At 56.0% G+C, this 21,719-nt stretch overlaps 1 protein-coding gene across 1 annotated transcript in view; it reads left to right on the top strand.

Annotated features, from left to right (window-relative positions):
- IGF2R (insulin like growth factor 2 receptor) overlaps positions 1-21,719 on the top strand; it is a 96,039-nt gene that overhangs the window by 60,637 nt on the left and 13,683 nt on the right. The window contains exons 21-39 of the mRNA XM_004770907.3: positions 908-1,009; positions 3,176-3,371; positions 4,195-4,365; positions 4,859-5,002; positions 5,082-5,257; positions 5,518-5,605; positions 6,101-6,316; positions 7,181-7,311; positions 7,555-7,652; positions 9,707-9,843; positions 10,658-10,848; positions 12,435-12,561; positions 13,261-13,380; positions 13,674-13,930; positions 14,248-14,466; positions 16,454-16,603; positions 19,025-19,186; positions 20,353-20,560; positions 20,912-21,058. Coding sequence (XP_004770964.3) covers positions 908-1,009; positions 3,176-3,371; positions 4,195-4,365; positions 4,859-5,002; positions 5,082-5,257; positions 5,518-5,605; positions 6,101-6,316; positions 7,181-7,311; positions 7,555-7,652; positions 9,707-9,843; positions 10,658-10,848; positions 12,435-12,561; positions 13,261-13,380; positions 13,674-13,930; positions 14,248-14,466; positions 16,454-16,603; positions 19,025-19,186; positions 20,353-20,560; positions 20,912-21,058 — 3,040 coding nt within the window. The remainder of the gene's footprint in view (positions 1-907; positions 1,010-3,175; positions 3,372-4,194; positions 4,366-4,858; positions 5,003-5,081; positions 5,258-5,517; positions 5,606-6,100; positions 6,317-7,180; positions 7,312-7,554; positions 7,653-9,706; positions 9,844-10,657; positions 10,849-12,434; positions 12,562-13,260; positions 13,381-13,673; positions 13,931-14,247; positions 14,467-16,453; positions 16,604-19,024; positions 19,187-20,352; positions 20,561-20,911; positions 21,059-21,719) is intronic.

Genomic DNA, 21,719 nt, shown 5'->3' with positions numbered 1-21,719 from the left:
CAGACCCTCAGCCTTACTCCCCGCTGACCGCAGGCTCCTGCCCTTTGCTCCATGCTCCATTCCCTTGTCCCATTTGTGTTGTGGTGGCATCCCCGCCCCGGGGGGCTCGGAGGGTTCGCCGCTGCCGCTGCCGACAAGTGAGTGGTGAGCACGTCGCTTTAAGATCTCACACATACCAGTGCCCCGTCATCTACGGGACCTGGCCCGTCTGTTTCGGTGTGATGCTCGAGGTTCTAAAACTCCGACCCCAGCCCCGTTACTGCCATTTCTTCTGTGTGTCTGTTGCCCTCCTGGTGCGTCCTGCTCTTGGGCGTGGCCTGTGCGCGTGCCCTCAGGTGAGCCCTGCGGGGCCTGGCAGCGGGCTGCGCTGTGATGTGCTCTCTGACTCCAAAGGGAGACTTGTGGTTCCCACAGCCCTGGCTGTTTTCTCCGTGGTGGGACTTCTTTCTCTCCCTCCACCTTAAAATCTCCGCTTTAGCAACAGAACCCAGGCTCTCCTGAACGGCCGTCCCAGCCAGGGTCGTGGGCTGGTGGAGCCTGCGGAGGGCGGGGAGGGCAGGGTGCCGCGCTCTGTCCTCGGCCATGCGTACCGCGGCTGGGGCTGCTGCTCCTTGCCCCGCGTCCGGTGGGCTGCGCAGGAAGCAGCCTCCTAGAAGCCTCTTAGAAGAGGAGGGACGTGAGGTACCTTGTGCCTCCCATCACCATTGCCTTTAAGTGAATAAGTGAGGTGGAAAACAGAACACTTAAACCAACTTTAAGGTTTTTTTGCTTGTTTTTTGTTCTTAATCAATCATGCCCGCTGTCTGCTGGGGGTTTGAGGTCAGTGAGAAGCAGGTGTTCTGTGAGGTCCGTGTGCGCAGGCTTTGGAGGTACGTTGTGTCGTCTGAGTTCCCTGTTTCTCTTGCAGGCCTGTTCCATAAGGGACCCGAACAGTGGCTTTGTGTTTGACCTTAACCCGCTGAACACTTCCCAAGGATACGTGGTCCCGGGAATTGGGAAGACTTTTGTGGTAAGAGTTATGTGATGAATTTCCAGTTTGCTCTGAAACAAGGCAGTCTGCACTGAAGTCCCCGCCGCTGGGGAGGCCGGTGGCCGGTGTCTTGAGATGCACTGAAGTCCCCGCCGCTGGGGAGGCCGGTGTCCGGTGTCACTGAAGTCCCTGCCGCTAGGGAGGCCGGTGGCCGGTGTCTTGAGATGCACTGAAGTCCCCACCGCTGGGGTGGCCGGTGGCCGGTGTCATGAAGTCCCCGCCGCTGGGGAGGCTGGTGGCCGGTGTCACTGAAGTCCCCGCCGCTGGGGAGGCCGGTGGCCGGTGTCACTGAAGTCCCCGCCGCTGGGGAGGCCCGGTGGCCGGTGTCACTGAAGTCCCCGCCGCTGGGGAGGCCGGTGGCCGGTGTCACTGAAGTCCCCGCCGCTGGGGAGGCCGGTGGCCGGTGTCACTGAAGTCCCCGCCGCTGGGGAGGCCGGTGGCCGGTGTCACTGAAGTCCCCGCCGCTGGGGAGGCCGGTGGCCGGTGTCACTGAAGTCCCCGCCGCTGGGGAGGCCGGTGGCCGGTGTCACTGAAGTCCCCGCCGCTGGGGAGGCCGGTGGCTGGTGTCTTGAGGAATGGCGCAGCGATGGCAGGTCTCCCCCAGGAGGAGACGAAAAACCCAAATTCAAGGGGAAAGGGAGGAAAAACTCAGTCCCATCCTGTCATAGTGCTGATGTGAGGGTGCTATTTTCCCAAAAATAAGTTGTTCCTGATCTGTTGCTGTGTGTCTGGAGCCGTGGTTTTGGACCAGCAGCGTCAGCGTCACCTGGAATTTGTTAGAAATACAGATTTTTGTGCGGTGGATCCATGAGTTTGTTTTAACCATCCCCCGGGTGATTCCGATGCCCCTGGAGTCTGAGAACCACCAGTCAAGGGGAAGTGGTAGTTACCTGATCCTGAAACGAGAGATGACCCAGGTGGCCATGTTCTAGAACCTTCTGCTAGCACTTGTTTCTTTGATAGGCCTGGCGGAATGAGAGAATAACCTTCGAAAACACGAAGTTGGGATAAGAACGTTTTTGTAGATTTGATACCGAGGTGCGGGTACACCTCACACAGGAGAGCATACAGCTTGTTTCGCTGCCCGGCAGAGCACTGAACAGCGTTTGCCCCTCAGCAGCTCTTCAGCAGGTCCTCCACCTACCCCCGACTCCCAGATTGTTCAGGCAGTTTGGTTTATGTGCCCACACATGAGACTGAGAGGCAGGCAGGCAGACGAGAACATTGTTGACCCACGTAGAGGACATGCTGGAAGGTGCTCTACCTCATAAAGAATGTGCTAGAAGCAGCCAGCAGGCTCTGCGTGTGGCTGCCGGCAGGGGCGTCGGGAGGTGGCAGGTGTGTTGTGGGTCCTGGGCGACATCACGGCCTGCTGCCATCCATCCACTTAGGGCAACACGGCCTTCCAGCCCACTCCCTGGCTTTGTGCCCTCGTCCCCTGGTCCTGCTGGGCTCCGCTGCCCCCAGGTCCCCCTGGGGCCCTCCCTCGCTGCTGAAGCTGCTGAGGGAGGCATCTCCCTGGGGCCTGCACCCTCAGTCGGAGGGGCCGCAGGTGTAGGCAGCCAGAAGCCAGTGCCCACGGCTCAGCAGGGCAGGCCCGGGCTTCTCTCAGCCGTGATGCTCATTCACAGATGAGACCTTGAAAGAAGGAAAGGGAACCCGCCCCAGCATTTTGTCCCCGAGGTCTCCTGCGCATAGCCCACCCGGTGGCCATTTCCGGAGTAGGGGGCTTCAGTTTTTAAGAAAAGTGCTTTCAGCGTGTGACCTCGATGGTGGACATGCCGTCCACGAGTGCTTAGCGGAAGCGGAGGAGCCGCCCTGTGTCTTCCTGCTACAGAGCATGTCCTGCCTCGCTGACAGCACGCTGTCCGCATTCTGTCCCCTGCGGCGAACCTCTTGCCTTCATGGACGTGGCGCTGTGTCAGGAAGCGCGCTGCGTGTTCCTCTGAAGCAGCTCATGGGCATTGTCATTGGGCTTCAGATGTTGCCTTTTGTGCGAACTTCAGGGCTGAACGGCCCGAGCGTGTGCTTGGTACTTGAACGCTGTCTGGGTCATGGGGCAGCGTTTGAATTGCTGGGGCTCTTGTTGGTGGCGAGTTACGTGGCCCGAGTTAACGTGCGTGGTTCTCGCTGTCTGGCCCCCAGTTTAACGTGTGTGGTGCGATGCCCGTGTGCGGGACCATCGATGGAAAACCAGCCTCTGGCTGCGAGGCGGAGATTGAGACAGAGGATCTCAAGAACCTGAAGCCAGAAAAGCCGGTTGGACTCGAGAAAAGCCTGCAGCTGTCCACAGAGGGCTTTATAACCCTGACCTACAAAGGGCCACTTTCCCCCGCCACAGGTGAGCTCTGGACCATGTGTGGTGCAGCTCTTGGGTGTCCCGGGGTCTTCGTGACTGGGAGCCTTCTGGGCATGTACCGAGAGCCATCTGCTGTCCTGTCCCCCACCTCCCGCTTCTGGGCCGTGGCCCCACACTCCCTAATCGTCCTGTGAGCTCTGCCAGGCCCCGGCGTGCGGCCCTTTCACGAGTGGGGTTGTGCTGTTGGCTCTCCCTCCTCCTGCCCCGGTTCCAGCCTCCCCACAGTCAGCCGCTCAGGAGGTTCTTGGACGTAAAGCTCTGTCATCTCTGGCTTGCTACTAAACCTCTTTGCTTCAGGTGCCCCCTGGACCGAATGGGGATGATGGCGTTACCTGCCGCCCCGTGGACTGCTGCGGGTCCTTCCGTGGCTTGCTGCCACCCCTGGCTGCAGGAGCCCTTCAGTGGCCCCCGCCCCCTGCCCACAGCCTCCCCAGTATATTCTGTGTTCGGAAACATATCTTTCGTTCACTCCTGTGTACTAGGAAACTAGGAACTCAGTATTGTCCGGGAATCAATGACATTAGCTCATGTTTGGGTTGATGAGCGGATGCTGCGGTTCCCTGTTTTCTGGAATATCAGGACAGAGGACGTTATGTTCACCCCATAAGCCCGTGGTTGTGTGGATCACTATTGCAGTGAGAGTGGCTACTCAGCAGTTCATGTCAGGCCTCGGGAAGCAGACCAGCATGGCGGTGTCGTCATTTTAAAGGGGGGCTGTGAGGTTTGTTCCCAGTGGCCGCTGCTGCTCTGGGATGAATCGTGATGGCTGCTCTGTTTCTTAAAGTCTGGCCTCTTCATTCCCCAGGGACTGCTGATACCTTTATCATCCGCTTCGTTTGCAACGATGATGTTTACCCAGGAAACCCCACATTCCTGCATCAGGATATTGACTCTGGCCGGGGGATCCGAAACACTTTCTTTGAGTTTGAGACTGCACTGGCCTGCGTCCCTTCTCCTGTCGATTGCCAGGTCACAGGTAAGACTGAGAGGACCCGGTTTAGGAAGGCCGGTCAAGGGCATGCATGTGTGTGTGAGTCTGTCTACACGCACGTGTAAGTGTGTGGTAGTGTCTGGCTTGTTTGTGTTCTGTGCCTCTTTGATCCTTATGCTTGAGATGTTTCTCTTGAAGAGAATCTGGACTAAGGGTTTTAATCTATATTTTGGGATCAGAAGCTGCTTAAGAACAGAAGAAAACTCAGGGGAAAGAAATATTATCAGATCTTATTTGAGGACCTAAAAGAAAGGCTGTGAAGCTGTGTAAGGTGCACCCCGGATGCCGAACAGTGTCCCAAGGAGGCCTCAGGCTCTGTACCTCCTGTCAGTGGTCCCCCTTGCGAAGGGCAGCTTAGAGGGGCAGAGTGAGTGTACGTGTCTGTAGTAAGACTCTGTGTTTCCGGCGTCAGTTTCGTGCATGAGGGGTCTGCGGTCAGCGAGAAAGCAGGGCTAGCCTGTGTTTCCGTGTATTGCAGATGATGCTGGGAATGAGTATGACCTGAGTGGCTTAAGCAGAGTCAGGAAGCCCTGGACTGCTGTGGACACCTCGGCTGATGGAAGAAAGAGAACTTTCTATTTGAGTGTTTGCAACCCCCTCCCTTATATTCCTGGATGCCATGGTGAGTTGAGAGCATTTGACTTCAGTTCCGTCTCCCTTCCTCCCACCCCCGGCCCCAGTCGAGCTCCCGGCTCTTGCAGGCAGCGCAGTGGGGTCCTGCCTGGTGTCAGAAGACAACAGCTGGAACCTGGGCGTGGTGCAGATCAGCCCCCAGGCCGCGGCGAATGGGTCCCTGAGTATCGTCTATGTCAACGGCGACAAGTGCGGGAACCAGCGCTTCTCCACCAGGATCATGCTCGAGTGCGCTCAGACCTCGGTGCGTGAGCGGCTGAACGCCAGCGCCTGCCCGTCGGCGCCTCCCTTCTCTGCGTCTCCTCTCTGTGTCCGGAGCTGCCCCTGCTTTCCTGGGCTTTAGGCCTTCAGTAGCATTTGGCTAGATTCTTCTCCACGTCCTACATGTATTTAACAAGTGCTCTATGTTTCGCCTTGTGGAGATTGAAAGCTGGAGGCTAATTGCGGCTATCTTTCTGACTGACTTTAAAACATAAAAACGTAAGTTGTCGGTTTCTGTTATAGGGATCCCCAACATTTCAGCTTCTGGATGATTGTGAGTATGTGTTTGTCTGGAGAACGGTGGAAGCCTGTCCCGTCATCAGAGTGGAAGGTAAGACCTGGGGTCCCGCCCCCCGATAGTTGTAAACGGCTGAAGTAGCAGAGACTCCAGACAGCATCCTAGGTGCAAAACCCCGTCGCGTTGGCCACGTGCATGGTCCTGAGATGCTACGTAGTGGAGGGATGGTTTCCTACCCATGGGTTTTGACTCTGGTGCTTGCCTGGCTTTGCCAGTGACATTCTCCTCTCCTGCCTGGAGTGATGGGCGGTTATTGCCTTCCTGCATTTAGGAACCTTAACTTGGCGTTTTGATTAGTTAAGTGGATCTTTACCCTGTGACCTTGGCTTTTCTGGAAGGCTGTCTGGAAGTCTGTCTGATAGGTAGTTTATACTGTGTGTTCAAGCACGATGAGAAAACGTGGAAATGGTATTTAATGCTTATTTTAAGACAGTAATCACCTGATTAAACATCGGAAGACGTTTTTTGCCCGACAGTGTGAGTGTCCTTGGGATCACGGTTGCCCTTCATTTCTGTGTGTTCTTGAAGGAGACAACTGTGAGGTGAAGGACCCGAGGCACGGCAACTTGTACGACCTGAAGCCGCTGGCTGCCAACGACACCGTCGTGACCGCGGGCGAGTATGCCTATTACTTCCGTGTCTGTGGCACGCTGTCCTCAAAGGTCTGCTCCACTAGTGACAAGTCCAAGGCGATCTCTTCGTGTCAGGAGAAGCGGGGACCCGAGGGATTTCAGAAAGTGGCAGGTACTGTGTGGTTTTTTCTGCTCTTGTGCAACAGAGGAATTACGTGTTAAGGTGTTCACTGAAGGGGGGGGCTCTTTCTAGAGTCAGAAGAAAGCCGTGTTCATGGTGCTTCTGATGTCATTTGATTTTCTTCAGCAGAATCTGTACCGGCAGATGTTGTGAGAGCATCTTATCTATTTGTTCTTAGTAATTCCAGTTGTTGATGCTTTATTTTAACTCGGGGCAGGCTGAAGTAGCCAGTGGTGGGTATTCTGAGGTAGTACTTTCTAGATTTGAGTCAGAGGGGAGGCATCCAGGACGGGGTTTGGCTCGGAACTTACAGCGCAGGCTGTTGTTCACAGTGCTGCCTCCGCAGCTGGGCAAGTGAAGTGTGTTTAAGAACGTTTAAAGATTGTATTGTAGAAAGAGCGAGAGAGCTCGTGGGCACAAGGTGGGGGGAGGGGCAGAGGCAGAGGAGCTCAGGCAGACTCCTCCTTGAGCACGGGTTCGATCCCACGGCCCTGAGATCACGACCTGAGCCGAAACCAGGAGTCGGATGCTTAACTGAGACCCCGGCTGCCCCTAAGTTGAAGAACTTTGAAAAAGAAGTAGCTGATGTGACAAGTGTGTGGGGGAACTCGTAGGGGCCACCTCTCAGGTGACGAGGCTGGGGAGTGGCTGCCACTCGTCGTTCCCACTGTGAGTCTCTAACGTGGTGACCTGGGGCGAGAGGAGGCCTGCGGCGCAGCGCGGCCGGGAGCAGGTTCCAGCACCCAGGGCCGGGCGTGCCCGCTCTTCTAGCCCTTGGCTCAGGGGATGTGACGGGTCTGCTAGGGCAGGCATGGTGGCGCCAGTCCTTGTTTCGATCCGGTTCTCTCTGAGCAGGTCTCCTCACTCAGAAACTGACGTATGAGAATGGCTTGTTGAAGATGAACTACACTGGGGGGGACACTTGCCATAAGGTGTACCAGCGCTCCACAACCATCTTCTTCTACTGTGACCGGAGCACCCAGAGGGTGAGTGGGCTCCCAGCTGTGGGGTGGCTGCCCGGCTTCCCCGTGCTCCCGGCCCTCCGTCCGCTCTGGAGTTTCAGACTCCCTCGGGTAGCTGAGTTAAGGTGCCTCAGTTTCAGAAGGTGCGTTGGAACCCTGGTCAGCTTGCGTGGCCCTTCGTGACCACCCTTTCCCGTGTTCGCTCCCGAATCCGAAGTGTGAGGAGTGAGCCGGAGCACCCCCTCTGACGCGTCTCTCCCCTTCCAGCCCGTGTTTCTCAGGGAGACTTCAGACTGCTCCTACCTGTTCGAGTGGCGGACGCAGTACGCCTGTGCGCCTTTTGACGTGACCGAGTGCTCCTTCAAGTGAGTGGACGCGTCTGTTGACTCTTCCTCATGTCGGAGGAACTTGGGCCAGCTTCGGAGTTCGGGGCACGGGAGGTTAGCTTAGGTGGTTTCTCTAAGCCTTCATCCCTTCCTAGTCAGATGAGCACTGGGACCAGGTGAACTTCCAAGTCCTTCACAGCTTCAGGTCAGGGATTATTTTGGGTTAAGATGCGCACCGGGGGGTGATTGCAGTTGGGACAGAAAACCTTGTGTGATTCCCTGGTGTAAGTGCAGCGGGGTGACTAGGACATCACCTGGCCTCCCCTCCACCGTCGCACGCTGCTTGTGTCTGAGGGCACAGCAGCGAAGAAGGCGTGGAGAGGATGAGGGGCTGGGTGGTGTGGGAGATGCGGCCCCCAGACGTAGGTTTTCGGGGGCTGTCGGTGGCCCTTTTGGTCTCGGTCACCTGTGGTTCCTGGAATTGGGTGGGTTTGGGTGCCCTTGAGGTAAGAGAGAGGACTTTACGGTGTATGACTCCCAACAGGAGTGTCTTTGGAGCTGCACAAAATAGGCACGTTGTGTCCCATCCCTGGAGGTTTTGTCTGTGGTTCCGAGCGGGCAAGGGACATGCAGCCTCTTCTGTGTGAAGACCTGAAAGGGATCGCAGGGGTGTCACATTCAGTCTTGGGGAAAAGTAGAGTCATTTCCATGTTTTCCTTCCTTCCTGTTCTGTTTGGTTGTGTTCTCTCCTTTTATTTAGGTAAAGTAATTATTTTTATTTATTTATTATTTTTATTTTATTTAGGTAAAGTAATTATTTGAGTTTCAGTAACGTATGGTAAAGTGTACATTCAGGAATCTGCATTTAGTGCTGTTGAATCGTCATGTTTTGAAATGTTTCTTTTTCCAACAAATTGGCTCGGGAGCATTTCCTTGTGAAACAAATTCATTTCTCATTTCTAGCGGGTGTGAACTACCTCTGAGCAGATAGTCCTGATTGGCTTAGCCATTCTTGCTGCCCTTTGAGGCTGTCTTTTGTTTTCTGAGATTTGTGTACAAAGTCTTGTTTTATATTTTTGTACATAAAGCTTTTCCTATCATGTTTTTTATGCTCCATTTTTATAAGAATTAATGAAGTCAAAAATGGAGTAATCAGTTAGAACGGAAGCTTACACATGCACATTGTAATAAATTCATGGAAGTACAAAAATGTATACAGTGAGGTCACCTGGCCGGTGAGTTTTTCTCTGACCACACCATCTAAAATCTCAACCCCCCCCCCCAACCACCCAGCCGCAGACGTTTTTCCTCTTTAGCTTTAATTGCCCTCTGATATACTCTATACTTAAAAAAATTTGTATCCTGTTTCTCCTGATAATTTCTGTGAATTTCATAAGTTGGGTAATTTGTATCCTTTGGGGTCAGTATAACACCCTCTGCTTAGCTCATATTTTTTGAACCAGTGGATGCTTTCCGGTCTCCTCTTGCCTGCTGGGACCTCGTGGGGTGGCATCTGTGATTGCGCCTCTGCTCCAGCTGGACCTGGCGCCCTCGGGGACAGATGCTTGTCTTGCTCCCCGTTAACACTGCACCTGCTGTGGGGCTGGCTCTGAGCAACGGTTGTGTGTGGGGTGTGTACAGTAGTGAACTTAAGCCTGAGCAGACAGTCTGCACCAGTGCATGCACTCCCGCGGCCGCGGTTGCCTTGGGGCTGGACGGCAGGCGGCTGCCGCTGAGAGTGCTCCGAGCTGGGAGTGCTCTGTGGGGTGTGCTGTCTGCCCTGAGCACGGGGCGTGCTCTGTGGGGTGCGCTGTCTGCCCTGAGCACAGGGAGTGCTTCCTTTGCAGGCTTTGTCTTTGCTCTTCTTTGGATTAATACACGACTTTGCTGAGCCGAGTCATGAAGTTTCCTGAGCTCAGGTTCACTCTGACAGGAGGTGGTGGGCGAGGTCCAGTCTGAAGTTCTGTCCCTGGGCGGGACCTGAGGCCCAGGATGTCAGGCCCAGCCTGCACCTCAAATGTCGAGCCTTTCCAGTGCTCGGTGTCCACCTGGAGTACCCGGTGAGCCTAACCGCAGTGTTCTCTTCCCTCCAGAGATGGGGCTGGCAACACCTTCGACCTCTCGTCCCTAGCAAGGTACAGTGACAACTGGGAAGCTGTCACAAGGACAGGAGCCACCGAGCACTACCTCATCAACGTTTGCAAGTCTCTGTCTCCCCAGGCTGGCTCCGGTGAGAGAGGACTCCCGGTGGGCAGATGGCTTGTGGTCAGACTGGGGGCAGATGGAGCAAGAACAGGGTTCTGTGAAGGCGCTTTGGCCGCGAGGTGGCAGGAGGAAGTAATTATTTAAGGGTCTCAGAACTGATCCCTGGGATGGTCTAGCAGAAGTCCTTGTTGGGAAAAAGAAAAAGTCCTTGTTGAAGGCTCTGCTGGGAACATAGTAATGTTGTTTGAGCACGAGTTGGAGGCGGGTGGTGGGAATCATGGTGGCAGGTGACTCTTAGCAGGGCAGGAGGAGACACAGGGAGTGAAAGTGATTGCGCGTGCGCCTGTGATTCCTGAGAGTGTTGTGGGCGGGTGAGACTGTTCACTTGAGGTCGTGGCCCGCTTCCTCTCACTTTCTGTGCCAGGCAGATCAGTGACAACTTGGTTCCTAATCCATGAGGTGGGACTGGTTTTTTATGCAGGGCAGATAGCACAGACGTTTTAGGGACTGGGAAATCAGCAGAGTTCTCAGTAACTCTTAAAGATGGTCCTTGAATGTGGGCCATTTGAAATGTCCGGTTGGCTTATCTAGGTATTTTAGCTTCAACACAGTGGGGATTCAGAAATAAGTCAGGCTGTGGAATCTTGGATTCTCCCCACTACCCCACTACTCCTTCCATCTGAAGTAAAACAGCATTTAACTGAGAAGTCCTGTGGCATCTTTGTCATCTCATGTGGAAGAAACAACAGATACCAAGTGATCACGCACCTGACGTTACTTACCAGATAAATCGCAGGCTGGAAAATCAGCCAAGGTAACGACCGTGTCTCCTCTCACAGAGCCGTGCCCTCCGGAAGCGGCCGCGTGTCTCCTGAGCGGCTCCAAGCCGGTGAACCTTGGCAGGGTGAGCGAGGGGCCACAATGGGGAGATGGTGCCACTGTCCTGAAATATGTCGATGGCGACCTGTGTCCAGACCAGATTCGGAAGAAGTCAACCACCATCCGCTTCACCTGTAGCGAGAGTCAAGTGGTAAGTGACACAGTCTCCTGAGCCCCCAGTGCGGCAGCTCTGGGCCCGTACGGATCCTAGGGCCCCTGAGATGGCCTGGCTTCCCCTGGGGTGTGAGTGGTGGGTGCAGTGCTTGGGACGCCCTGTTGGACAGCAGGTGACGGCCATGTCGCCTCAGCCCTGTGGCTCGTGGGCACCTACCTCTCTTTGCTGACTCCTGGGGTGTCTGACTTGGAGTTCAGGTCTCAGAATTAGTGGGTTCTCCTTGAAGCTTGGTCCCCGGAAGACCCCCCAAGGCCATAGAGCAGACTGCTATTTGACAGTGCTCTTTGCCTTTACGGATAGAGTTTGGGAGAAGCCGAAGGTGAGCAGACCAGGTTCAGGGCTGCGCTGTACCTCTTAGCTTGCTTACTTAGCCATGCTGAGTTGTTCACACGTGAGTAACACGAGCTGTTCCCGTCTCGCCAAATCGTTGTGAGTTTAGGAAGAAGACGGGGGCCTGGGCATCAGGGCTGGTGCACGGCTGGGGCGCAGTAAATGGAGCCGGGCTCATTTCTGTGGTCCGCGCCTCTCTCAGGGGTTGCCGTGTGTGAAGTAAAGCAGGTGTGGGACTGAATTAATGGTTTCTCGAGACCGTTATTCCCCGCAGGAACCTCTCCACATGTGAGATGAAGGTGAAGCCCCACGTGCTGTTCAGAATTTGGGATGTAGCTAATTTTTGGAATAAGGTCAAGCTGGACCAGCCCCTCAGTGTTCTAGGATGGAGGGCCCACTGCCTCCGGCGGTGTTTGGCCAGCAATGTCAGGAGGAGCTCTGGGGTCTGCCCCCTGACAGCAGCAGCAGCTGGGGCTTCCCCCTCGGGGAGCTGTACAGAGGCTTAGCCTACGGGAGCCACTGGGGACTGGACTCCTGGGCCCCGATAGACCTTCTCAGCTCCATAAGTGGCAGAGGCTCGTGGCAGAGGAAGAAGGAGCTGATGGACATGTGGGAGGAGACGTGAGGGGGTGTGTGAGGGGCTCTGCCGTGGGGGGCCCAGGAGGCTGGGCTGCAGGGCGGGCTGCGGCCTCGTGGCTAAGCTGCTGCAGGTTTATCTGGAAAGGAGTGTACTCTCTGCATCGGTCTTAGCAGCTCTGTCTTGCACAGGAGGCTTGGGGAAGTACAGAGGGGTCTTCGCCAGAGCAAGTGGAGGATGAGAGAGGAAAGGACGAGTTCTCTGGCTGGGGCTCTTGGTTTAGTCGATAGTAATGGGTTTGAGTTCCTTTGCGTTTAGTGTTATCCGCTATATGCTCCCCCCTCACTCACCAGAGCCTTCGAGCCTGCTTCCTCGCCCTGTCCCCTGCCTGCCTTTCCCTAGCTGTAGCTGTAGGAGAATCTCCGTGTTCCCCCAAGTGGATTTCCGGCTCTGAGTCTGTCTCACCTTGCGTGTGTGAAGGCCCCAGCGCAATCCTGGGACGATCTTGACCCTTTGCTTTTCTCAGCCTGCCCTCGGTCCGTAAAGACCCTGACCACAATTCAACGTGGTGCTGCAGAGAAGCTCTTAACTTGATGTAAGCTGACGTGTCGTAGAAATTGGGTCACGTTGGCAGTGCTCTGTCCTTCGCTTGTAGAACTCCAGGCCCATGTTCATCAGTGCGGTGGAGGACTGTGAGTATACGTTCTCCTGGCCCACACCGGCTGCCTGTCCTGTGAGGAGCAACGTGCACGACAACTGCCAAGTCACCAACCCCGCCACAGGTGAGGGGCACTGCCAGTCACCAACCCCCCCAACACTGAGGGACACTATTAGTCACCACCCCACCCAGCAGCACTGCCAGTGACCCACCCCAATAGTGAGGGACATGTTGGTCACCAGTGCCTGATAGCGAGTCATCAGTGCCCAGAGTGAGGGACCTAACATGAAGCTGGGGAGCAGGACACCCTTGGGCAGCAGCATTCTGGGCACGTGTGTGCATGTTGGCTGCTTGTCTTGGCTCTACTCAGCTATGTTTGCTTGGACTTCTTCGTTGGGAAGCAGCTGAGGCTTGTGGAGTTGCCTCACTTGGAGTCAGTGTCTGTGTTAATCTTCCAGTGTGGGGGCAGCTGGGAGAGTGCGATTGCATGGCTGTGCTGGGGACCCAGCAGGCTGCAGCTGGCATCCCTTGGCCACGGGAGGGATGCTGTCAGGCCCTCCTGAATCCCACAATCCTAGTGGCTGCTGTGGCCCAGCCCCAAGGACACTCGGAGGCGCTGTCGCCTGAGGAGAGATGAGCTATCCTATAAACTTGGAGACCGCAGCCTCATGGTATAGACTAGCGGCCAGGAGCCTCTTTAGGGCCCAGTCAGTGGACGAGGCAAGTGGGGGACTCCCAGCAGGAAGTCACAAGTCCCGAGAGCCAGCGTGGTCCACGTGTGAGCTTGCTGGCGTCACCGTGCGTCCCCCTGCCTCCCTCGCAGGACATCTGTTTGACCTGAGCTCACTAAGTGGCAGAGTGGGACACACGGCCGCCTACAGTGAGAAGGGGCTTGTGTTCATCAGCATCTGTGACGACAATGAAAACTGCGCCCCCGGTGTGGGTAAGTGCTGCGGCTTCCTGCCTGTCGCCTGGCTCTCCCGTCCCCAGGGCTGTCCCCAGCCCCCACGTTCCTGTGGCAAAAGAGAGGAGTAGAGCTGAAGACCCATCACTGTCCCTGCTCTACCACTCTGCGCACGCGGGGGCGGCACGGGACCACGTGACGGAGGAGTAGACGCAGGACGCTTGCCAGCACCACGCTGGGCGCTCAGAGTGACGAGCGTTAGCTCCGGGCTTGCAGACAGCTGGTCATCGGAGTCCGTGACTCTGTTTCCCTCTCCCTCCGTGTTCGCGCAGGGGCCTGCTTCGGGCAGACCAGGATCAGTGTGGGCAAGGCGAACAAGAGGCTGACCTACGTGGATCAGGTCCTACAGCTGGTGTATGAGGGCGGGTCCCCCTGTCCCTCCAAGTCTGGTCTGACCTACAAGAGCGTGATCAGCTTCGTGTGCAGGCCCGAGGTGGGGCCCACCAACAGGCCCATGCTCATCTCTCTAGACAAGCAGACGTGCACGCTCTTCTTTTCCTGGCACACGCCTCTGGCCTGCGAGCAGGTGGTGAGTCTGGGGCCCGTGTGACCTCTGAGAAGTGCCTTCCTTGACGCCTGGGTACCCACAGCCCAGGTGGGCCCTGCTCCCCCCACCGGCTTTCCTCCAGTTCACTGTCCCCCCGCCGCTCCCCTCCGGAGGGCAGGCCACACCGCCCAGCCGCCCGCGGTGGTCCCAACAATGAGTAGGTGTGCCTGCCCACACGTTGGGGAATGTTGATCTGTTTTTTGTGCTGCTTTTGTGCTACTGTTAAATTCCTGGGGTGACTTCGAGGTGGTGAGGAGAGTGTTCTTGTGAACTCCAGTGAGGTCCTCCCTGTCTGACAGACGGAGTGCTCTGTGAGGAACGGAAGCTCCATTATCGACCTGTCCCCGCTCATCCACCGCACGGGGGGCTACGAGGCGTATGACGAGAGTGAGGATGAAACCTCCGACACTGGCCCTGACTTCTACATCAACATCTGCCAGCCGCTGAACCCGATGCATGGGGTGCCTTGTCCCGCCGGCGCGGCTGTGTGCAAGGTTCCCGTCGACGGTCCCCCCATAGTAAGTATGGGAAGCGCGAGGCGGAAACGAGTTTTGCAGGATTCTCAACAATTGTCAGGTTGTGTTTCTTGTTTTCAGTGGAGGGTTGCTTAGGCAGAAAGGAGGGGCAGGGGTCTGGGACTGTGTCCTGGGTCCGGTTGGGGAAGGTGAGCGTGGGGTTGTGCCGCGAGCCGTCAGCTGATGACGGCAGCCCGAGGGTCTCCTCGCAGAGGAAGGAACCGTGAACACGTGTGAGTAGCTAGACTTCTGGTGTCGTGTTAGGATGCTCAAGGTTGATCCTGACCAGGAAACTTCTCTGTAAAGTGGCAAGAAAGAACACCGATAACTTGATTTCTTTCTTTGAAACTTATGTCTTGGGTACAGAAGGGTTGCCTGTCCCGAGCACGTTGGTAAATGGGTTCTCCTAGGGCGCGAGCAGATCTGCTGAGTGCCGGAGGCTCTGCCTTGAAAGCTGGGGGCTCCTAGCACTTTGTACTACAGCTTCGGCTCTTTGAAACTTGTCTTCATGAGTCGTTTTCATGTTTTATCACATCCCTGCTGTGCTTTATTATTTGAGCTGCATCTCAAAAGGGTCTGTTTTTTTCTTTTTAAGATTTTTTTTATTTATTTGACATAGAGAGAGAGAGATCACAAGTAGGCAGAGAGGCAGGCAGAGAGGAGGGGGGAAGCAGGCTCCCTGCTGAGTAGAGAACCCGATGCGAGGCTCGATCCCAGGACCATGAGATCATGACCTGAGCCTAAGGCAGAGGCTTAACCCACTGCGCCACCCAGGTGTCCCAAAGGATCTATCTGTAGGCTTTACACAGTCCTGTCATAAAATCTGGAAATGCCCTTTTTTTTCTTTAAAAATTTTATTAGAAAGTGTGTGCGCGCGCGCGCGTGTGTGTGTGTGTGTACGTAAGTGGGGGAAGGGACAGTGGGAGAGGGAGAAGCAGGCTCCCTGCTGAGCAGAGAGTCCGACTCGGGGCCCAGTCCGGGGAACCCAGGATCTTGACCTGAGCCAAAGGCAGACACTTAATTGACTGAGCCGACCAGGCGTCCCCGGAGATGCCCTTTTAAAAATGGGCATTATCTGCAGTGTCAGTGGGGAGAGATGTTGGGAGTGGGTGGGGAAATTGATGGTGATAGGAGTCTCACAGAGTCCTACCTCCATGAGGAGCCGAGGGCCTGGGTGTACCCACATCTTTGTAGGAAGCATTTCAGTGCTGTCCTCTCTGACCACACAGGTTGGGACCTGGATGTGAGTCTTTTCTGAGAGGTAGGATCTGCTGTATTTTCCTGCAGGCCTGTCCTTTTTCATATCTTAGAAATGATAGCCAGTTCCCTGCTTGGAGCTGACATCATGTGATTGTGGCCTGAACACGCCCCACGGTGATGGACGAGAGCCCCACGGCTCACTCTCCCTCTCATCACCCACACACACACCACTTCTGGCCATTCCTCTTTCCTTCATTCTTGGGTTTATTTGCTCAGAAATATTTACTGAGCAGCCGGAAGATGCTGTGCTGAGCAGTAAAATGTCATGGGAAGGAAGACTTTGCCCTCCCAAGGAGGTACCGAGGGGCAATGCCAAGGAAACTGAGGAATCCCGGGGCAGTGCTGGGCATGAGGACGTGAGCCGGCGTGGGGCAGATCCGTGGGCCCCTGTGGCGCACCATTGGGTAATAAGAGACCACGCAGCATTCTTGAGACACCTGGAGAGATAAGATCCTACTGCCTCGTGTCTTTGAAAACTGACCATGGTTGAAAATAGAATCCTATTGCTAGAAACCGTGGGATCGAAACTGATGACCACTGACGTACTGAACTTTCTGAGTAGTGGCTTTATTGTCAAGACTTGTCAAGTCAGTTGCTGTTAACCTAGTTTCTTTAGATGCTGCTCATTTTCCAAACACGTGAGGTACTCTGTTTGCAGTTCTGCATTAGCCTGTGCTCGCCGTGCCAAGGAGCAATTTCCTGAAATGCTGTCTGCTTTTTCTTTGTTTAGGATATTGGCCGAGTCACGGGACCCCCAATACTCAACCCCATAGCTAATGAAGTTTACTTGAATTTTGAAAGTAGTACTCCTTGCTTGGCGGACAAGCATTTCAACTACACCTCACTGATCGCATTCCACTGCAGGAGAGGCGTGAGCATGGTAAGTGTGTGCCACCCACAGTCTGGGGGCCGCGGCCTGGGTTAGCGAGCCACAGCTGCAGGCCCAGAAAGCTTCAGAATTAAGGATGCCCGTATCGAACATGGATGCAGTCGCGTGGTACGTCTGCGGGGTACTGAGTAATTTAAAACCATTAATTTTTTTTTATGTGAGAGAGACCACGAGAGAGAGTCCGCATGCACACAAGTTGGGGAGGGACAAGTGGGGATGGGGAGGAGCAGGCACGCCGCTGAGCGGGGAGCCCCTGAGGGATTTGATCCCTGGACCCTGAGATCATGCCTGAATGATTGAATCATTGAAATAATGGCAGACACTTAACCGACCCAGTCACCTGGGTGCCCCAGAACCATTAATTTAACAATGAGTGAGCCCACACTGAATTAATAGGGCAGACTTTGCACAGCGAGGTTCGCTGGGATTTGAAAACGTGAAACATTTGAGCATCGGAGTGGTGCTCAAGGTCTGCCAACATACAGAAGGGTCCGCTTTCTTTTTCCTTTTTAAAAAACTATAGCATTAGTGAAATGTTCCTACTGGGAACTCAGACTTTTGGCAGCTCTCGTCGTTCAGGATACGACCCAAGATTTAGAATTTAGCCAACAAAAGAAGGCCTCTCGGGAATCAAAATAGCTCTAACAAAATTGCATGTGTTCCTTCTAAGGAGGTTATCGACTTCTGTTTTACATGCATTTAAAAATAACACAGTTTCCATCACGAGTACCATTCTGTTACACAGAGTTTCTGCATAGTTTTCTCTTGCACAACCAAATGGTTGGTTGTGGTCCCCATGTCACAGGGACTCAGCCTCTGGGTGTTGCCGCTCACTCACACGGCCCCGTGGTGGCCCCCGGGACCCCACCTTCTCCGGTGGTGAGCTCTTCGCCCTGGGCAGCCCAGCTTCCCAGCGCGGAGTCGGTGCTTCTGAAATTCAGAACATGCTTAGTTAAACTTAGTCCCCTGATCTGAGTGCATGGAGGCTACTTAGGGTGTGCATTCCACCTGATAAGAATATTCCTGCCTTCTGCTGCAGAAACGTGAATGTGCATGATTAAAGGACTGTGTGTGTGTGTGTGTGTGTGTGAGGGTGTGTTAGAGAGAGGAGGGACAGGAATATGTAGCTCGAATTGCCTCTTGAAATCCTAGAGATGATGAGCTGTTAGGCTCATCGGGCCCTAGAAGCTCTGGTAACAGATTTTGGTTCTGGAACGTGTCCTGTGAATTCCCTAAGTGGACTTTCTGGTTTCTGGGCCTGTAGCAGGTTTGTCAGGCAAAGGGAGCTCTGGCTGTGACCGTGGTGCGAAGCGGGGGGTGGATGCAGACCATCGCTGCCTGGGGCCTCCCCATCTGGTGGCTCACCCCACAGTAGGGCCCTCAGACGTGTCCCTGTTCACAGACTGTCCGCTGGCCGTCAGCATAATCCTGAGTTATCGGGGTACAGAGCTGTGATCAGTGAACCCCTTTTATCTCTGTCCGTGGGTCTGCATGTGTTCCAGGCAGCTGTGGGCACACACACCATAAGCCACGGGGCTTCTTCTGTAGAAAGGCTGCCCCGCTCTGCAGGATTTCATTCTTCAGACAGGATTCTTCTGAGGATCCTGTCCCAAGGGGCGCTGGCTGCCTTGCCCTCCCACATGGAGAACGCCTAACGACTTAGCTCGAATCCTGCTAACTGCGCGTGGTTGGTGGTGCACGGGGCGGGCGCCGGTTCTCAGAATGAGCAGTGTTCACGGGCTGTCAGATACAAGGCATCTTACACGAAATTTGTGCTCAAGTTTGGAAAGACCTTAAAGAAATTTGTTCCCCTTTCGGTTTTATTTTGAGCGGGAGTATTTTTCCACTGAAGCTTATAGAAAAACCGATTCTCAACAGCAGCTAAAAATGAAATTCCTGACCAGCCGCCCTGTCGGTTTGTGTGGCTGTGGCTGGGTGAGGGAGGGCACAAACACAGTGATGCAGACTCCGTGGCCTGGGTGCAGTCTGGCCGTGTGCTGCCCTCCATGAAGGTCCTTGGTTTGTAGCAGTGGGGGAGATGCTGCCGGCGAGCAGGGCAGAGCGGTCGCCCCCCACTCTGCGGTGGCCAGGTCTCGCTGTCACATCCTGCTGGATCAGGACGGTTAAGGAGCCGACAGTGTGGAGGACACGGAGACTCTTTCTCTAAGTGGAGGGCCCCTGGAGGTCGTGGTGGGGTTCCAGCTGTGTGGGCAGGACACCTGGCTGTGCCGGGAGGGCCGGCCTGGTTCCTTGCAGTGCGTGGTGACCACGGCCTCCCTTGGAGGGGGGCCGCTGCGGGTCACCAGCTGCGGGTCACCAGAGCACCCGGCCGTCTCCCAGCCGCAGCCACAGCCCCGGAGGAAGGGGTCTGAGGACGCTGGCCTTGACTCACGTGGGTTTTCTTTCAAATAGGGAACTCCCATGCTGCTGAGGACCAGTGACTGTGACTTTGTGTTTGGGTGGGAAACCCCGCTGGTCTGTCCCGATGAAGTGAAGGTGGACGGCTGCTCCCTGACGGACGAGCAGCTCCGTTACAGCTTTAACCTGTCCAGCCTCTCCAAAAGCACGTTCAAGGTAACCCCGCTCAGCTAGAGCTCACTGGTCTCGGGACACGGTGGCCCAGTTCTTTGTGTTGTAGGGGGTGGGCGCCTGTGACCACTGAAGCACGGTGCATGGAGGGGCAGTGGGCTTTGGCCCGCCCTGGACACCCAGGATAAGCTTGTGATCAGCTTGTGATCTAGAATCTACAGATTCTAGACCGTGCAGCAGACAAGGCCCAACTTGTAGTGCTGGAGTCATGTCCCACGGCTCAGAGGTTCGCTCCTTAGGGCTTTGTAAGGGTTAAATGACTCAGTGGAGGTCAGGAGGCTGCTTGGGGACGTGCATGTGACCGTGCACCTCATGGGAGCAGGGCCAGGTCTGGTACACCCAGCAGAGGCTATGGGTCACACCCCTCTGTCTCCTGCCAACTTGGCTGGAAGACGCAGACGCAGCTCTTTGCTGAGCTGGGAGGGAATGGTGGGTGGAGGGAGCTCAGCCGTCCCCTCCCCTGAGATGCGGCTGGGCGCTTATCTATCTGGCTTGTGTGTCTTGGACTGTTTGTGGTATCGGTGAGGCCATGGGCATCTTGAGTTACTGGTGTTGGAGGCTCCTTCGCCTTGGGGCCTGTGATCGAGATGTTACTGGGTTATGCACCTTGGACCATGCCCACCAGACGCCGGCACCTCCCGGGGCATGGTAGCTAGTGAGTAGTGAGCCCCGATGCTCGGACCCTGGCTCCTGTGATGGAGAGCTCGCACAGGTGTGCAGGTGTGAGCCGAGGGCGGGGCCCGTGCGGAAGGCTCGCTGCGTGCTCACCTATGCTGTGTGTGCTCTCTGGTCATCAGCTCGGTCCTCAGCACCCCGTGTTAACAGGTGGGGAGCCCGGGCTGAGGCCTGGCTGTCAAGGCCAGCCAGCAGTGTGTGCTGCGGCTCCTAGGGGCTGGGAGGGTGAAGAAGGCTGGGCTTGTGGCGGACGGAGGTGCCGATCCTTCCAGTGGCCGGAGGGAAATGCCCTGATGGTGCGCAAGCCAGTGCCCTCTGGAGGAAGGTCAGGATTGAGAGCAGGAAGGGCCCACCGACACACCCGTGCGCAGCCCCGAGGCGGCCCCTGCTTTCCGGCAGGAACGTACCTCCCTGCCGTGACGGCTCTCCTCCATGGCGGGACCCACTGACGACCGCGTGTGCTGTTGTGTGTCCAGGTGACTCGAGACTCCCGCACCTACAGCATCGGGGTGTGCACCGCGGCGGCGGGCCCGGACGAAGGCGGCTGCAAGGACGGAGGGGTCTGCCTGCTTTCCGGAAGCAAGGGGGCGTCTTTCGGACGGCTGGCGTCCATGCGGCTGGACTACAGGCACCAGGATGAAGCTGTCATCTTAAGTTATGCCAATGGAGATAATTGTCCTCCAGGTAAATCTGGGGAACAAGATGCGTTTTATGTTCCCGGTGAGTGTGGTGTTAGAGCCGGCCACAGGAGGAGACGGAGGCATGGAGCTGTGGGTGCCGTGAATGCGGACGCCGGGCTTGGGCCCCGCAGCGTTCCGTCCACGCAGCCCTGAGTGTGTGTTCGGGCCTCGACACGTCCTGGCCTGGGAGCTGCTAGTCACGTCGTGACACGGGCCGGCGTTTAGACGTTGGCTTAGGCCGGTGGCTTCCGGATGGAATCCTTTTGAGCCTTCCTAGGTGACGTGCCCAGCAGGGAAAGCACGGCCAGGGTTGTGCTGGTCATCAGGGTTACATAGACGTTCTTCTTTCTTCCAGAAACTGAGGAAGGTGACCCCTGTGTGTTCCCCTTCATATTCAATGGGAAGAGCTACGAGGAGTGTGTTCTGGAGGGCAGGGCGAGGCTTTGGTGCTCCACCACCGCTAACTACGACAGAGACCACGAGTGGGGCTTCTGCAGACACTGTACGTAGCGGGGCGCGCGTCTGGGCTCGGGCTGCCGCTTGGCCGGTGTCCTCCGCACGCTGGCTTCGCGCTCAGACCTGCGTGGATGTCTGGGTTAACTCTGCCGCGTGTCGTTTTTCCATGTCAGGCTTGTTTTCCGTAGAGAAAGGACATCTCGGTTGGCTCGATGGGATGTGTTACGTGACTGTGTACGTAAACTGAAGTAGGGCAGGGCTGAGAGGCCGAGGCCAGGGCGCCACCAGGGCCGGTCCTGTAACTCAGGCGGTGTATGTCCTCATGGCGTGGCGCTGCCGAGTCCCGGTCATGGGGCTGCGGGGCGGCACGGGCGTCGGCAGGACTGGGGGCAGGCTCGTGGGCCGACTCCCTGCTGTGTGGTGGGCCCGGGCCAGGGTTCTGGGCCGAGCCGGGCTGCGTGCCCTTCGGAGACACTTGGAGACCAGGGCTGTGAGCCAGTCCTGCTCACGTGTGGCACAAATGGATGTGAGTGCTCAAGGAACATGATGAGGAAATACACAAAAGACTATTTAATTCTTGTGAACAATCAGGGAGCAAGAGGAGTTAAAGAAATTCTAAGTGTTAAACGTCCGGGGGCTATTGTAGTTCTGCTTTGAGGCTGATGATGGCAGTGCTCCTGGGCTGTTGGACGGCGCTCGGCGTTTTA

This window comes from Mustela putorius, unplaced genomic scaffold (assembly GCF_011764305.1).
Source record: "Mustela putorius furo isolate JIRA1106 unplaced genomic scaffold, ASM1176430v1.1 tig00000450_pilon_pilon_pilon, whole genome shotgun sequence".
Lineage (NCBI taxonomy): Eukaryota > Metazoa > Chordata > Mammalia > Carnivora > Mustelidae > Mustela > Mustela putorius.
The sequence above is the reverse complement of the archived record's forward strand: the minus strand, read 5'-3'. Positions and strand labels throughout refer to the sequence as shown.